An 18,238-nucleotide genomic window follows, 5' to 3' on the forward strand; every position below is an offset into this window, starting at 1 on the left:
CAAATGAATCGCATCCTGATTCATTACTCGATTACTTAGGTCTTGGATACCCAAACATGTCAACAGCCACAACTCGTGGGAATTTTTCTCTCTTTTCTGCGCTTGTAAGCAATGGCGTTTAACAATCTACCCATCGACGCGTTAAAGAAGAAAATAGATGAAGTCATTCGCTTTCTCTCCATATCTTTAAGCATCGCGAACGCGCACACGGTTGACTTCTACACGCGTGATGTTTGGAGCACGTTCATATCGGCGAGTCCGGATGAAGTGCTGCGCGCTGTCAATTCTAGTCATGACCGCACGGGGGCGGCAGAGGGTAAGCGATCAATTTCATATTCTGCACAGACTTGTTTTTGTTGGTTTGTTTATTCATACTATTACTTTGGTGTTGCTGTTAGAAGAGACGAACACCACCTTTGGTTTTTGCAATACAACAAAGAAGTTATTAGATGTGCCAGGCCTGGTAAGGGCAGCAAAAGCCCACAGCCTGTCGGGTCTGGAGGTCTGCGTGCATCTGGAAGAGTTGATGGACAGTTTGAGACTGCTGACTGGAAACACTACAGCAGGTAACAGATAGCTCATATAGTATTGTATTAGATGTGCGATAGGTAGTGATGGGAGAAGTTAAGCTTTTTGAAGCTTTGAATCAATTGAACCAATTGCTTCGCAAAATGATTCACTGTTTCAAAGCGTTCGAAACACCATACACGCTGGCGACACCTGCTGGTTAAAATGTCTATGCCCAAACATAATGGCACCTTCTACAAACAATTGCAGATTTGTTCACACCTGTTTAATGCTTTCAATAAAATGTACGAATGTCATTAAATATTAGTATTATTGTGGTATGTCAGGTGATTACATAGACCTAACAACCCTTACAAAAATCAACCATGGTTTTATTGTGGTAAAAGTGTAGTAACCATGTTTTTTGTATATTGATTAGTATCAGCAAAACCATGGTTTTACTCCACTAACCATGGTTTAACTATTGTTTTTGAAAACCATGGTTGTTAAAACTATGGTTATTTTGTGGTTTTACTATTAACTGTGTGTAAGGGAACATTGTTTTCCAGATTCTCAAAATGTTCCAAAACAATCGGGTTTGTTTTTTTACGTCACTTATTATACAAAAAACTTTAAATGCCAAATGACCCGCAAACACAATAGACACATGGCATTTTATTAACATTCATAATAATAATAAAACTGAGCTGAAATTAGTGAAGCATAGAATACACCGATTCATGATGAGTTAATTTTTAGATCAACACTCGAACTTAACTTGGTCAGTTTGAAACACGTTCCAAACCAATGATTTGAAACAAAAGATTCGTAAAGGTTTCGAAGCCTCACAAAGCAGTGTTTCAAAAGCTACCATCATTAGTTGTGGGTTCAATCCGAGGAACACACATTATGATAAAATGTATACATTGTAGGGTTGTAACGATAAATCGTGACGCACACAAATATACTTATCTGAATTGCACGGCCGAAATTATGCACAGCTCTTTGATCAATTGAAAGTCCTTATCATTCTAAAATAAATGCAAGTTTGAGTTGTTTATATTGTGCATTTGAGAAAGCAACACGCGTCACACATAATCATTATACATATTATTTATTACCATGAAAATACCTAAAAAAGGTACTTCTTCTGCGACGCATATTGAGTTTCTGCAGGAGAGCACCCCCTGACTTTTGGATGTAACTGCATTTTAATGTAGTTCATTGAAAAGCATAGCAAGCAAATCGCTCGATTTATCGTTACACCCGTAATACCTTGTAATGCACTGTAAGTCATTTTTTATATGCGTCTGCCAAATGTATTATAAAAATATATAAATTGAACTAATAATGTTTACATTATGCTGTGATTAGGATTGTTGTTTGTCATTCATTTTTCACAATTAACCTTCAGGTGTGTCCATAGGAGAGATATGGGACAGAAGTGTACCCGATGAGTTTATGAACTGTAAGAAGGCCCACGAGGTACGGGCAATGTCAGAGGTCGTGAATAGTTTGGCCAAATACTGCAAAGTCAAACAGGTGAGAAACTCAAAAATAAAAATTAAGTACCTATTAAAGAAGACAGAGAATGAAAAACCATTTTTACCTTGTCTTTGTTGAATAATGGTAGTCTACCCACATTCACGTACATACAAAAAGTGCTAAACATGCTAAACATCTCAGTCTCATAGAAATTCCTCTTTTAGAAATGTCAGCCAGAAAACAGCCCAATCTGAAAAACTGATGCTTATGACATCACAGGCATCTCACTGCCCCTCCACTTTAAAATAATTGGCTACATTTTAAGAGTGGCAGCAAAGTCAGCCAATCAGTAATGAGATTGCAAGTTAAGCCAGTAGGGGGAGCCAAATAGGTGCAAAACCACTTGTTTAAAATCCCCCACCCTAATAGAGCTATCTGAGAGAGGCTTTTAGGAAGCTTCTAAGGCATTACAGACCAAAAAAAAAAAAAAATGTTGTCTACATGTCACATCACAGAACAAGAATAAATACTCTGTTCAATCATTCTATGTCACCTTTAAAGAGAGGTGCTATAAAAACTTTTTTAATATGTAAAATAAATTTGTGGTGTCCCCAGAGTAAAAATTTTAGCTCAACCCCACAGCTAATTTATTAACTGTTTAAATTAACATGTTAAAATTGCCACTTTGTAGAGGTGTGAGCAAAAATTTGCCATTTTTGGGTGTGTCCTTAAAATGCAAATGAGCTGATGAAATGCAAACACAGATCGCCATAATGGTGATTTGTTAAAATTGAAACTCAATTGTGCTATTTTTTCTGCAGTAAACGGCAGTGTCGTGGTTTGATAGTTCAGATTAAGGGGTGGTATTATTATAATAAAATCCCCTTCTGACATCACAAGGGGAGACCCATTTCAATTAGCTATTTTTTCACATGCTTGCAGAGACTAGTTTACCTAAGCTACTAGGTTGATCTTTTTCACATTTTCTAGGTTGATAGAAACACTGGGGCGCCAATTATATCACTTAAACATGGAAAAAGTCAGATTTTCATCATACGTCTTTTTTATTAAAACTTGTTCTCCTTTAGGTGATAGATGTGGGTTCAGGAAAAGGCTACCTGTGCTCCTTTCTGTCCATGCAGTTCAACCTGCAGGTGTTTGGAATCGACTCCTCCAGCACCAACACGCATGGAGCTCAGGAGAGGAACCGAAAACTGAAGAAGTTTTCCAGAGCCTATCAAAAAAACAACAGAGCCATGAAAAACCATGAACCTTCAAACAATGCAGGAGATGGGACCACTGAAGATAAAGGACTTCATGTGGCCCCATCTGAGTCTTGTGCTTCACAAGAACAAGTAACTGGTGATATATCTCCTTCAAATAAAGGCATAGATTGTACAGTAGACCAAAATGATTGTGATGCAGAAAGCGACTTCCTCAATATGCTGTCCCTGGACGTCGTAGAGGACGGCTCGCCCCGCGTTCACCCCAGCCAGCTGAGCGAAGAGGAGAAGGAAAAGAGAAAGAGGGAGAATCTGGAGAGGAAGGCTCGCGAAGGCAAGAGGAACGGTAGCGACGACAGCCTCTTTTCACCTCTGACCTCTTACGTCACAGCAGAAACCGAACTTAAGATGCTGATCACGGAGCTGGAGGTGAGAGAACGCTCAATATTTACACTTACATCATATAAATACTTCAAATAATATCATTATTGTATATTATATTGTCAAACAATCTGATTTGTGCTCCATAAATAACAAACAGACGTTATGAAGTCATCGTTTTGATTCTCGCGAAATTAGACTCACGAGGTGTCATGAAACATTTAGATAAAAAAAATAAATGCAAAGTAAGAGTATCAAAATAAGAAGCATACAGTTACGAACATCTCTTCATGTACTATTTTGCACATGATTTCAAATGACATCATACAAACCAATTTTGTTGTTTTTTCGGCATTTAAGGGGAACATTTTTATTACCGCAACGTGTCCATGACTGGATTTGGGTTCTTTGACATGGAAATATTTATAATAAAAAAATAAAAAAAATTAAAAGCTTCAGTGCATGTTATACTATAAACATTTACAGTAAAGAAACATGTGGTATTTGGTGATCATTGGTAAATGTAGAGACAATAATAAGGAATATAAATGTGTCCAAGACCAATTTTCTCATCCTCCGCAACGATTTTCAATCATTGTTTAAGCCCTCAAGGAACTAACATTAAAAAAAAAAAAAATGTTGGAAGGGACATAATTGAATATGACACTCAAGATGGCCACCAGATAAGCAGTTCTTATTTTTTCTCTCCAGATAAAAGTAAAATTTTTAGTTCTCATTACCGTAACATGCGTTTGTAAATGCATATATTTAATGTAATATCATGTTGCGGTAATGATAATTTTTAATAATGATAATCTAAAAAATTGTAATAATTCTATAGGAAACATTTTTTAAATCCTCTAAAAAAATGGTTATAGTAAGTTCAGACCAAAAAAAATTGCGCTTTTTAAATAATTCTGATGCTGGACACCTAAATCTGGATTTTGTGAGAATAACCCACCTGCGATCACATGACCCTTCTTAGCAGCGCAATGAAGGGCGACGGCTCTACCTAGTGGAGTAATGTTGAAGTAAAGTCTTGTTACAGAAATAAAGCCCTATAATCTTGTATAATAATTTTTGTCTGTGTCAATTGCATATCGTAACATTTTACTTCCTATGTGGTTTAAGCTGTTTCGGATCAGTATGTCCACCTTGAATTGTTTGACAAGTGTTTAGTGCAAATGCAGATATCGCATACAAGTTGCTTTTAAAGGATGATCTAAGGGTCGTCAAAAAAATTTGGATATACACAACAAATTGGAATTGGGCATCAAAATTTGCAGTGTAAATCCAACCTTAGTATTCCCAAATTTTAGTTTTAGTAAATTGGTTTTTATTTGACTTCTTGTTAAACTCTTTTTTTTTGCTTTGGTTGTAACCCAGGATGCAGTTTTGGTTGGCCTGCATACATGTGGAGATTTGGCCCCAAGCACCCTGCGGATGTTCAGTGCCAAGAACGAGCTGCGAGCGGTTTGCAGTGTGGGCTGCTGCTACCACCTGCTCTCCGAAGAGTTTGATCCGGATAGACAGGGTAACTGCATGACACACATTCAGTCTAAAGCATACACTACGCAAGTCAAGGTGTACTTTAAACTGTATGCTATGTGTGACTCTATGTTGCTCATCTTTGCATAATGAATTTTACTGGCAGTGCTTAGTCATGCATATCTTCTTGTAAGTACGACTGCCTGAGACTTGGTGCTTGTCCCAAAAGAACATATGGTCTCTCTCACACTCCTTCTCTATCTCTCAGGGTGTGTGGACGGTGTGTGTGGTTTTCCCATGAGTCAGTTCCTAAAGGATCAGTCTTGTTTTTGTGGTCGAAATGCAAGGATGTCAGCATGTCTTGTAAGTCTGGCTTGCACGTCACAAGAACATCTCACATTGCCCACTCGTTTTTACCCACAACTTCTCATAAGCTACCATGCAAAAAAAGGTGTTATAATAGATGCTATAAATAAATATTCTGTTATGTGATGTTGTTGATAATCATCTCTAGCAAACCGAAACGTTGCCACTGTGTTTTTTCACTTAAATGCAACAGGTTTATTACTCTCTAGCAACACCAATGCGTAAGTGTTAACACAAAACAATATGTGTCACATTAATCCTTTAAAGGGACAGTTCACCCAAAAATGAAAATTCTATCATTTTCTCACCCTTATGTTGTTATAAACCTGTATAATTTTCTTTGTTCTGATTTGGTTTGAGTAATGTTTGTAGCCAAACCGATCAAAGGCCCCATTGACTTTCATAGTATTCTTTTTTTCTACTCTGGAAGTCAATGGGGCCTCTGATTGAACATGCCTTCCTCCTTATCAAAACAAAGAAATGTATACAGGTTTGTAACAACATGAGAGTGTGAAAATGATGACAGAATTTTCCCTTTTATGCAGTGTTTCCTAAACTGGGGTTCAAAAACCCCGAGTGGTTCCTACATTGCATGGGGAGTTTGTGAATTGATGAAAAAAATTAATCGGTTACAATTAAGTCATAAAATAACAAATTTAAAGGAAAGCACCAAAGTTTTTCAATATTTTACTAAGTTCTTACCTCAACTTAGATGAATTAATACATACCTATCTTTTTTTCAATGCATGCACTTTTTATCTTTGTACAGCTCTTCTTGAATGTGTTAGCATTTAGCCTAGCCCCATTCATTCCTTAGGATCCAAACAAAAGTTTTATTTTGTGCCACCATACTTACTCGTGTAACTACTCATCTTTAAATAGGGAAAACATGGAAGTGTTTGGTGGCTTCTAAATTCATCCCTCTTTGGAGCCATAGGAATGAATGGGGCTAGGCTAAATGCTAACACATTCATGACGCGCTGTACAAAGATTAAGTGCACGCATTGAAAAAAGATAGGTATGTATTAATTTGTATAAGTTGAGATAAGAACATAGTAAAATATTGAAAAACGGTGGTGTTTTCCTTTAAGTTTCTAAATGAAACTCTTACTAACAAAATATATACTTTATTTGTTTAATCTGAATGTCATGTGACCATTACACAGCACTACAATAGGCTATATCAGAAAACTGAAAACTCATGCATAATGGACAGATACATTTCCTCAGGGGGTACTTCGGGTAAATAATTTAGGTCAAGGGGGCTTGACTTTAATATTGTACTGCTTTAATGTCATTTTAGTTTATGCCATGCATGTTGCACAAATACACATGCACATTGTTTGAACAAAGTTTTCTAGTGCATGTAATGTTTATCCATTTATTTGTAGTTCAAAGCATCAAACCTTCGTAAAATATAATCAAAGCATTTCGATTCTACTTGAATATTTTTGAAATTATTTTACTAAACAAAGTTCTTTATTGAATGCTCAGCTTTACTCCTCTTTCCCCTGTCAGGCATTGGAGAGGGTTTCTGCTGGAGGTGGGGTGAGTACTTGCTTGTGTACATATCACCGTATGTTTCTGTAGCTCATCTGGTCAAGCTTGGCGCTAATCTAATCCGCAATGAATGTAGAAATGTTTATGATTCAATTAAAAACCAGGCGTATGATATATTAAAGTAATATCTTGTGTGATGAGAGCTGACTGTAATGTTTTGGTAATGCTCGCGTGCCAGATTTTAACGCATGTGTGACTATAAATATTTATTTCATTTTAATTTGATTTTTCTTTACAACTTCGTAGAAGTTCACAAGTACAATCTCTTTGTGTTATTGCATGCCTGTTTATTTATCTAAGCAAACAGTCATGGAAAATATTACGCAGTCTGTTGTTAACGTACATTCAGAATTGGCAGAAACAGCACAAACATTTTAAATGATGTAATTGTAAGTAAAACCATATTTGTGCGAAGTGCTGTGAAAATGATTCGTACGTGTCGTGTGATTTCATTATTAAGTTATTAAATAAATCTTATGAAGCAGTGTTGTGATTGGCCGGCTCTTCTGTCCATTACAGCTGCCGATGGAGTCGCTGTTTTATAGGGCAGTTCTTCATGTCATTTTACGAGATCATTATGATTGCTATAAAAGGTATCCATCATTTGCATATTCGTGGCATGTATAGTGTGTTTGTTTGTTTATTTTTTTTACTGTGCCACATGCTGTGTTTGTCTCTGTACTTGATACTAGGGGACTTTGCACCCATTTCTTTTTGTATAATGACTTTCTTGACTGTTGTCCCTGTGCTAGTTTAATGTCTTGTGTAGTTTTCCCAGTCTTACCAAATTAGGTTTGCATTATTCTGGGAATTTTCAAAGCTGGAAACTTTCCATGGGAATTAATGGGAATATATGGGAATAAACTGGGAGTTGCCTATAACAGGGAACTTAAACTTAGTTAAAAAAATCTTGCAGCATAATTTTGATAATTACAACAAGATTTATTGCAAATTTAGTTGAATTTCTACCCTGCACATTTTGAAGTCACATGCACACTGCTTACTGAAGGGCAATTTAGGCCACACCCCCTGCATGTACTTGCATTCAAGTCATTTCTTGATTCCTGCACACAAAATAATGTCAAAATGTACATCTTTGCATGTATTATAACGATTTCTGTCGAGTTTTTGATCAAAAAGAATCCATACTTCCCACAGTTCCTTGAAATCCTTGAAAGTTTGTGAATCTGGGGGAAAATTCAAGGCCCTGGGAAGTTTTAGAAAATATATATACATAGATACAGGTCATTGAAAGTGCTTCTATTTTATGCAAGAAATTTTCTGGAAAAAAATCTATATTATTCCCTGTGTAGTGTAGGATAATATCATAAAAATTCTCGTATGTATGCGAATGTTGATTCATACCAAAATGTTTTTTCTTTTTGCATAGTTGTGTTTGACACATGAAAACGTCTCGAGTTATGTATGTAATTGTTGCTCCCTGAGAAGGGAACGAGACGCTGCGTCTCCCTTGCCATACTTCCTGCGTCCCTGTAACGCCGTCTTTGGCAATATTTCACACACGATTTACTTCCTGGCTCCGGCATCACCCTGTCTTTGTCGTTGACCCTCACCATTGGTTGAATTTGATATACACATTCAGACACACTTACCCCTGGAGGCGTCCCCAAAGTGTCACCACAGTGACGCAGCGCGAGTTCCCTCGAAAGGGAACTGTAAAAATATATCTTAAAAGGTAACACGATGTAACCATGCTCTCACTTGAAATGTGTCTCCACATTTAGACCTGGAAAGTCCTTGAAAGGTCTTTAAATTTGAAGTTAACTAAGGTGTGGGAACCCTGATCAAGATTCTTCAAAATTTGTATTACCTTGAATGCATGTCTGCTTATGACCAAACTAAATGTTTATTTATTTTTATACGATATAGTTTATATAATGCATAACTATATCATATTATAGAATGTATAACTAAAAGATATAGCTTGTAATGCACTGTAAGTCGGATAAAAGCGTCTGCCAAATGCATAAATATAAATATATACATTTCTAAAGAATTCCCATAACGTTTCACATTTGGAATATTTCCAAAATTCTCCTGATTAGGTTCTCATGGAAAGTTTCTGGAAATTCCGCCCCTTTACCAAACACAAAATTTTTTTTCAAATCAATAATTTCACATCCATTTATTTTCTAAGTGTTATCCACATATTTTCTAAGTAGTCATGAAAACTAGTATAGGAGTCATTTTTTGCCAAATAAACCTGTTTAGGATTCCTGATTTGATATATTATCACTTGCTTAACATGAAATGTTTAGTAGTTAACGTTTTATAGTTATAGTTAGCAGTAGCTTTCGTTTCTATGCAGGAAGAAAATCAGATTGTTATCTTTGCTGTGATAAACAGTTCATGCGCTACCCAAAACCCCTGTTGAGTCGCTGTCAGTATGAAACCCGCGGTGACAAATATTGAGCTTTCTCACTGATGTCATTACTGTAACAAACATCAGGATCAGATAACTCATAAACAGCCCTCACCACATCCTCTGCATATTAGACAGAAAACCACCTCCTGTTTCCAAAGAGCTTTAGTACACGCTCAGAAATAAAGGTGCAAAAGCGTTAGTGGGGCGGTACCCTTTCAAAAGGGTCTCAAAGGGTACATATAAGGACATACTGGTACTTCAAAGATGCATATTAGGACCATTTTAAAGAGTAATGTCCCAGTAAACACTTCTTTCCCTTATTTGTGACCCTTGACGACAAAACCAGTCATGGGTATATTTGTAGCAGAAGCCACCAATACATTGTATTGGTCAAAATTTTCTATTTTTTATGCCAAAATTGTTAGGATATTAAGTAAAGATCATTTTGTAAATTTCCTACCATAAATATATTCATGTATTCATCATTAGTAATATGTGTTGCTAAGGGCGATTTTCTCAATATTTTGATTTTTTTGCACCCTCAGATTCCAGGTTTTCAAATAGTTGTATCTCGGCCAAATCTTGTCCTGTCCTAACAAACCAAAGCTTATTTATTGTATAAATCTGGTTTTGTGGTCCAGGGTCACATATCTGACAGTGTACACTACAGTAGAGGATTAAGGAGGTGCAGATTAGCGATTACCTTTCTACTACAAAGGCTGAGAGATGTTTATCAAGATATTTGATCTTAATGTGCAAACTCGATTCAGTGGCGACTGACGCTTATGACTCAAAACTCCTCAAAGTTTTCAGCTTTAATAAACTTCCGAGTCAGAACTGAACCACAAGGTTACCATGAAAAAATAGGTCAAAGTTTAGCATATTTCATTATTAAATGTTGGTTTGATAATTTGAATTAGTGTGATGCTTTTTTTAATAGAAACATCGTGACTTTTGTTTTCCCGTTTGCAGTGAGAAGCGTGTCGGGAATGTGTACTCCAAAGCATCTTCATTTGTGGACTACGTCAGACGAGCACTCCGGAAACTGGATCTGGATGATGCTAAAGTACTTACAGATTAATCTCTGGTTACCTTTAATCTCTTCTCAATCTGACCATATTCAGTTAGGTTACACCACAATGAAATGAATGATAGAAACGACCTAGATTGTATTTGACAGCTTGGACAGCATGATAACTTGTGTTGTTTATACATTCAAAGTCCCGTCCTCTGTTATATCTTCTCTCCAGCTTTCTGACAGCATCATTCAGAGTTATCATGAGCACTACAGCCCCAGGATGAATGAGATGGTGGCTTTTAACATGGTGAGTATCACGTGAAGAAAGCTTTATGTCATCATTAACTCAATCTGATAAGGTTTTTGTCTTTTTTAGTTGAAAGTAACTTTGGCTCCGTGTATAGAGGGTCTCATTCTCCTGGATCGGCTTTGTTACTTAAAGGAGCAGGTAAAATACAACTGTATGGATGGATACACACAGATACATAAAGTGATGCTTACCAACCACAATCTGGCTTTGGGCTTGTTGTCTTTACTGTGCGTTCACATCAGACGCGAACAAAGCGAATAAATAGCTCTATTCATGCGTAGTTGGACGCTTGAACATTTTGAGTTAACTCTCTTCATTCGCATGTGAAATTCAGATGCGAATGCGCTCAATTTGCCGTCTTCAGCTAGCTCAAATTAAAGGAACAGTATGTAAGAAATGTATATCAATTAATCATTAAATGGCCTTGAAATGTCACTAGACATTAAGAAATCATTTTCATTTCAAAAACTTATATCACTGACAACAGCAGTCCGGCCAGGATATTGTCATTTAAAAAGTGGAGTTGCAGCCCTCAACTGATGTTTATGTTGTCGTTTGGTATATTGGCCACCAGCTGTGTGATTGCAGTACCAGTTTTGGCCACAATCCTACATACTGTTCCTTTAAGTAAAAAGCTTTTTTAAAAACTTACCAGATTATCCGACCTCCTCACTCACTTTTTTCCAAGCAAGATTTTTTATTCAATTTCTAGAAAAGTACGAAGATATGTCGTAGAGCTCCGGTTGTCGACATACAGTGACAGTGATTAAGTCCTACACTGTTGTTTTGTATTTTTGTCATAGCTCACTATATCGTAATCACATCACTACTAGAGCAAGCTCTTGATTTGTTCATGCGGCACAAATATTGCCAATGTTCAGATTTTCAACTCTTGTCATTCGCGCCACCTCATTCCCGTGAATCACGCCGCAAGATGTCTATCGCTTCTTTGCATTGACTTAACATGTAAGTCACTAACGCTTAATGCTTCATTCGCATCTGGTGTGAACGCACCATTAAAGTTGTTGTGTCAATTTTGCTGGCATCTAGTGGTGAGATTTCTAATTGCAACCAGCAGCTTACCCATCCCTTTTGAAACGCATAAATAAAACAACGGTAAACTCCACAGGAAAAAATGTAATCCTCTGAGATATCATAGTGATGAAATATGCTCTGTAGAGCAATTTGTCCGTTTAGGGTTACTTTAAAAACATGGCGGAGCAAAATGGCGACTTCCATGTAGGGGGAATTTTAATTTTACTACTTTATTTTAAGGTAGTAAAAAATAACAGTTCATTATGTAAGGTTTTTATACACCACTAACAATATAGTTATGTATATTATATTGCATTTCTGTCAAGAGGTTCACCTAAAATTTACCCACTGCACCTTTAAATCCTTATATAATTGGATCTTTTGGGTTTTTTAGTGTTACCTATAGCATATATTTTTTGACCACAGCACAAATTTCCCCAATAAACAGCTTATCCTCATGTCCATAAATAGCAAATCCACAAGAGTAAAAACATGCGGTTTTCTAAGTGAACTGTACTGGGATTAGATGTAATTTATTGCTTGTATAATGCAGTTTGTGATACGCTTGAGAAGATCTGAATTTCAGCTCTCAAGCTTCGAGAAGTTTGGGGGTTTAGAGTTACACCTCAGTTTCCGTCAAGCCTGCTTGTCTTTGAACATGAAACCACAAAGTCCCTCACGAGAACAGTCTGCAGTGTCGGGCTAAGCCAGCTGTGAAACAATTTAGTGCACGACAAACTCATTTTGTTTGTAGTGGAAAACATTAAGCGCAGGTTTCTCGGGGGTCATTTCCACATGGACTAACAGGATTTAACCATCAGTCAAGTTAAAAGACACTAATATCATATCTGGGTGTTTTATAGAGAGGTCTACGATTTGTGCATGTCAGACATGAAAGGTTTTGGCAATAAGATACGGTTTCGCATTGATGGCTTTGTAAACTGGGGTTCAGAGTCTACTTCACAGTTTTCCCTGTGGAGAATTTAATCCTGATAAACTTGTTTAGTAGCACAGGATTTTGAGTTTGCTGGCAAGTATATAAACATGCTCGGGTTGAGTCATGATCATAGTAAGATGCAATATGGATTTTGGAATTAAACTAAGCCACATTACTTGACCTATTTATAATGATATTTTTATTGATGGATAATCTTAAAGCGTACCTCAACTATTAAGACTAGTATGTTTTAATATTTTATATTTGCTTTTTACTACTAAAATCCATTGATAGAAACATACTTTCATTACTTAAAAAAACTAACGTGTAATACTCGTTTTAAACTGTGGAGGCCGCCATTGCGTTTCACGCATAGTGCATTTTGTGTCGATGATGTGTAATGATAAAATATTCCTATAGTTTACTATAATAAATATGGTATCTAGAGAATCTTTTACTCCACCTTCTTACCTCTCAGATCGTCTTTCTTTATTGTTCATCATTTATGTAACTCTCTGGTTTATATTGAAAGGGCTGAACTGAAGACGTTGATGTTCGTGTATTTTTAATGGCATGCGGATGTCAAGACCACATAGCGCCACCTACTGTCTGTGTGCATTTATAGCTCTCATCTTATGTTTCACATCATTTTACAATCAACTGATTAAAGACTTGTTTACCATGTTTACCTAGCAGAATGTGTTTCGATTGCAGTAATGTATTTTACTATGACAAATACTTATGACACTTCATATAGCCAATTCATTTGAATAAAAATAATAGGGTAATAGGGTAACAGGCTATATAATATAAATAAGCAACAGCCACATGTGCAAATAACTGTTCATACACTTCATGAAGCCTGACGTGATCTTTGACTTAAATAGATATTTAAACACCTGATATACATACATTTATTGTACATTCTCAAAATAAATATCTAGAATATATTTTATAAGAATATGGGGGGTTCAAACTAGGGCTGGGCTCGATTTTTTTGATGAATCGTTTTTTTAAAACGTGGTCGATGAAAAATAGATTCTCAAAGAGCAGAATCGATTTTTTTCCCCCATATTTTTTTCCACAAACATTGAATGGAGGTATGGAAGCATTTTAGATTTCGCAAGCAAGACGTGTTGTGGCTTTTAATTTCTTTTTATATATTACCCACTTGTGAACTGCTGTTCACTGTTCTTTTATATTAATATAGTATTTGTATTAAATCTATATTTATTGAGAATCGAGTATAAAAACCTACCTGAGAACCGGAATCGAAAATTTAATCAAGAATCGAAATCGAATCCATTTGATAGCTTGTGAATCGAAATCGAATCGATCTGGAACACCTGAATCGATACCCAGCCCTAGTTCAAACCCATGACCGACTGCCTATACAGTATGCACTACCAGCTGACCTCAAAGACATACACATGAAGTGAATTTATACCTCATGCCTTAAACATTAAAATAATAATGTTTGTCTTTTCTTCCAGGAGAATGTATCTCATTCTGCGTTGGTTCAGCTCTTTGATCCACTTCAGTCGCCTAGATGTTATGCAGTTGTTGGCATAAAGTAAAATCCAGTGGATTGGGGTCCAAAGTTGTTATTCCTGCAATTAAGTGTTATGTTTTAATCATTTTTATTTAATTTAATATTGTAATTACACCGTTATTATATTAAAAATGTTCAAACAAAAACCATAAGTGCTCTTTCATTTCAAAACATAAGCTCACCACACAGTCCTTTAAATATAACATTTATTCCAGCTGTTTTTAAATGTTTAGGTTAACCAGCACGCCTGGGTTTGTTGGTCTGCAGGTCGCTTTATTTATGATGTATAGCAGGTTAACATGAAAAGATCTATTGATCCTATAGGATTGCTTAAAAACTTAATGAAATGCAGAATGTTGCTTTCAGTCCTCAATCATGTGCTGGTTTATAAATCTGTCATTTAATGGCTGAGACCTCATGTGCTTCCTTTCAGAAAACAGTCCATTAATATTAATCTGACATTGAGCTCTTTATTATTTCCAGCCCATCCAGAAAGACTGTTATTTTCCAGCTTGGTGTGTTTTATTTTATATGTATCTATTAAAATAAACACCTTGAGGTAGCGGTTATATTAACTTGATTCATACAGACTCAATCTGGAACGTGCAATGCATGAGAAAACTCCCTGACTTATATTAATTTGTTTACAGTATATTAAAAAAAGAGCAGATTCTGATCTTGACCATGGCTTTTCCAATCCAAAGTGTTGTCCAGATGCATGAATGTTTTTTTATACAGCGGATGTTTCCTGCCACTTCCTGTTCGGCAGCTAAATTGGAGAAGGGAAAAGCTTCAGCGAACGACGTGATGCATGAAAACATCTATTTCTAAATAGTTTCAAAAATAGCAGCACGATAGGAAACAACCGCCCTTATTTCCTTAAATGCTTCCTTTATTTCCCTTTCCTTTAAGGGACCTTAATGAAAAATGCATCTCTGTCGTCACCAGAAATGTCCAGCTCTGCTTTGAGCAAAACAAGCTTTTATTGTAGCACATATTGTGTTAAAAACAAAACAAAAAATCTTCTCTCAAAGCAGAAAGAGACTCACTGTTGAGTGTTTTGAAAAAATTTGAAAAATTTTATTAGATTTTATATATTTTTTATGTTGCATATATTTATTATTATTATTTTTTATTTTTTTATATTAGAATGAGGAAAAACGGTTTTCTTTTAGTCCTTTTATGTTGTTGTTTGTCTGAAAATGTATGTTATTTCTTGTTGTGGGTGAGGGAGCACCCTAAATTTCGTTGCACTTTTAGTGCAATGACAATAAAGGCTATTCTATTCTATTCTATTCTTTTGTATGGGAAGCAGCCATCACAAAACAGCTGTGAGTTTGAAGAACCGATTAAATTAATTTAAGATTTGAGTTATAAATAATGTTTAACCAAGGTTGTGGGACTGTTGAAGTTAACTGTTTTAGTTTGAGCTCCAAATGTGACCAAGAAGGATGTGAAGGGTCTTTGGGAAGCCACAGAAACTTCTAGTTAGTGAAGCAAACAAAAGAAGTAATTATATGGGAATTGGGAGTGAAACAGAGGTGTGATTTATCTTTAGGTTGTTTGGTGGGACCAAACAGGATGAATGGAAAATATTCTGTTGTTGTTCTCTCTTTTTCTCCATGCCAATCCCATCTACAGTATAGTGACTCATGATGAGGTCCATATGAGAATAATCAACCTCTTCTCACGGTGTCTGGACTGTTCACAGGATTTTGGGAAACAAATTCATGTCTGGCCAAAAGAGCAACAGGAATAAAAAAATTTACTCTGGTTGTGTTACTCAATTCTCTGTGTTCCGTAGTAGCAAACGGATAACCGTTTGTACTGAATAATTGACGATGGACCTTTAAAATCTTTTAACGGTTAAAATGACCAAGATGCGATGGGTGTGCATTTATTTTTAATTTATACCACAGGCCTGTTAAATGTGTAATTCATTTTGGTTGAGAAACGTTTTACGGGTGTGCATTATTTTTCAGTCAACGTATGAAGTAGTTCCAAGTCTGTCGACCGCTTTACAGTACATATCACTACGCCCAGTTTAATCAAAATAATGGAATTGCGAAAATTAAAAGGGCATTAGGTCAGTTACTCCTAACACATTAACTCTATTTTTGTGCATATATATTTAGTCAAACTTAGCGTAGTGGTATGAAACTGTAATGTGGGGGTTAACAGATCTGGAACTACTTTATAGGTGTGCGTTTACCGAAATATAAGAATGTTTCTCAGCCAATCAGAACGAAGTATTCAACAACCCTGTGGTAAAAATGTGGACAAATACACCACACGGTGTGTCATCACAGGGTTCAAACCCAGATCTTAAGTAAATTTGATTAGTGATGAGTCCAAAATCAGTGACTCTTATTTTCCACTGGTGGATAAAAAACGTAAACAAACTGAATGTGTTTCCTATTTATCGCATTTGGTCCATGACATTATTATGACATGAATCGGACAGCTATAAAAACAGTTTAAAATGAAAATGTTTTCCCTGTCAGTATTTTCTAGTAATATGCCCTAACCTCCTTAATAAATTTTGATCTGATTGCAAGCCTCTCATGAGACAAACGACTTAAATGCACGAATGAAAGTCTTGAAGGATACTGATTCGTGAATCATTAAATGAGCCAATCGATTTGATTAATGTAGCTGGGTTGACACGCATAGATTGCTGCTAATTAAAGCATCTTATTTGTGAATTGTTACTGAAAACCCACAGAGGTGTTCGCAGTCTCCCTCCTGTTTCAAATATGTTTACTCCCTATAATCAGACCTTGTTTAGATGGTTTCGTGATTAAAGGCACTGCATTTCAAATACAAATCTATCTTACAGTCGTGGGAATTTAACGCTTCATAACACATTTAGTCGGTCTGCTAATGCTTATAATTAGTATGAAACTTATCACAGACCAAGTGTGCAAGAGACGGTGTCTGGTCAGTGTTTGTATCTGTTTGGCACTTGTTTCTTTATAAACTGTTGATCTCAGAGGGAGTTTGTACTCTGCATTGAGTTATTTCTAAATTTCTATTTCTGAACAGGTGTGGCACTCCTCTTTATGACGGTTTCCTGTTTGATATTTATCAGCTATGATGGAAAAGTATTGTCCAGATGACAAATATAGAAATTATATGCATCTGGTTATGTGACAATACTGCACATCTGCAACACATTTATATAATTAAAATGTCAGCTTTTTCTTCTGGTCTTCACACCACATTAAAATATAGATTATTTTAATATCCCTAAAGCAGCAGTTGATGTCTCAATGGAGTTGATGAAGGTGTTGATCGTGTATCACACAACTATATATAATGATCTATTTTATCTTTTTATTATTGTTTCTAACATATACATTATTATTATGAGTATTTGTAATATTAACCACACCTACAATCCAATTAAAATGCAAATAAAACAGCATTTTAGATCAGACGTCTCATGCTCCCGTTAAGCACGTTCTGCGCATGCGCGTTTGTAAACAACACGCGTCGCGTGTTGTGTGTGAAAGGAGGGTGTCACGTCAGTGCAATGGGATGTTTCTGAATCTCTGCTTTTCAAGAAAGACGGGTCACGGTTTGTTTAAGAGCGACATCCCACAGTGCAAACCCAAATATTTATCGGACTGCAACTTGTTTCATGGACTGAACATGGGTTAGACGAGAGACGGTTATGTTTGAAACTCCGATCTGTCCGCGTGAAATTAATCGTGATTTTCACTGGCGTCTCACATGAGAACATCAAAATGAAAAGTAGGTCGGTGAGAGAGACGGAGACTGATGTTTATGATTGATTTGTTGAGTTTATTTGATCTGTGTGGTGTTGAGAGATGATAGCGGAGCTCGTGTGCGGTGCTGTGGCTCTGCTCCTCTACATGAACACATTGAGCGCTGATTTCTGCTATGATGACAGGTACAGTACATCACTTTTACAACATTTACACTTCTGACAGTTGTATGTTTAGTTCAATAGTGAATTTGAGCACT

The 18,238-nt window shown here is 36.2% G+C and overlaps 3 protein-coding genes across 5 annotated transcripts in view; all 3 read left to right on the forward strand.

Moving 5' to 3' along the window:
- The window catches only part of LOC135778973 (scavenger receptor cysteine-rich type 1 protein M130-like), a 75,156-nt gene that overhangs the window by 14,867 nt on the left and 42,051 nt on the right, over positions 1–18,238 (forward strand). The gene's annotated exons all lie outside the window — the stretch shown is intronic.
- mettl25 (methyltransferase like 25) lies at positions 112–14,347 on the forward strand. Of its 3 annotated transcripts, none has more exons than XM_065289903.2 (12): positions 112–316; positions 402–566; positions 1,922–2,049; positions 3,081–3,644; positions 4,983–5,130; positions 5,353–5,447; positions 6,969–6,998; positions 7,530–7,603; positions 10,369–10,462; positions 10,647–10,721; positions 10,791–10,862; positions 14,190–14,347. In XM_065289903.2, the coding sequence occupies exons 1-12, from the start codon at positions 112–114 to the stop codon at positions 14,271–14,273; spliced, it is 1,734 nt and encodes a 577-aa protein (XP_065145975.1). In that variant the 3' UTR covers positions 14,274–14,347. The 3 variants fall into 3 exon arrangements, with proteins under 3 accessions (XP_065145975.1, XP_065145976.1, XP_065145974.1); XM_065289904.2 differs by having other exon boundaries at positions 399–566; positions 1,934–2,049; positions 14,190–14,344; XM_065289902.2 differs by having other exon boundaries at positions 399–566; positions 14,190–14,343.
- Positions 17,729–18,238, forward strand: part of tmtc2a (transmembrane O-mannosyltransferase targeting cadherins 2a) — a 35,661-nt gene continuing 35,151 nt past the window's right edge. Inside the window, exon 1 of the mRNA XM_065289898.2 lies at positions 17,729–18,164. Within this exon, the coding sequence (XP_065145970.1) occupies positions 18,082–18,164 (83 nt within the window). The 5' untranslated portion in view covers positions 17,729–18,081. The remainder of the gene's footprint in view (positions 18,165–18,238) is intronic.

The sequence above is a fragment of the Paramisgurnus dabryanus genome, chromosome 1 (genome assembly GCF_030506205.2).
Source record: "Paramisgurnus dabryanus chromosome 1, PD_genome_1.1, whole genome shotgun sequence".
Classification (NCBI taxonomy): Eukaryota; Metazoa; Chordata; class Actinopteri; order Cypriniformes; family Cobitidae; genus Paramisgurnus; species Paramisgurnus dabryanus.

Bases quoted from the DNA above. Each gene is read 5' to 3' on its own strand.
- mettl25 (XM_065289902.2), top strand. From the start codon at position 112: ATGGCGTTTAACAATCTACCCATCGACGCGTTAAAGAAGAAAATAGAT. The intron at 3,645-4,982 runs GTGAGAGAACGC...GTTGTAACCCAG, and splicing joins TGCTGATCACGGAGCTGGAG to GATGCAGTTTTGGTTGGCCT. The intron at 7,604-10,368 runs GTATCCATCATT...TCCCGTTTGCAG, and splicing joins CATTATGATTGCTATAAAAG to TGAGAAGCGTGTCGGGAATG.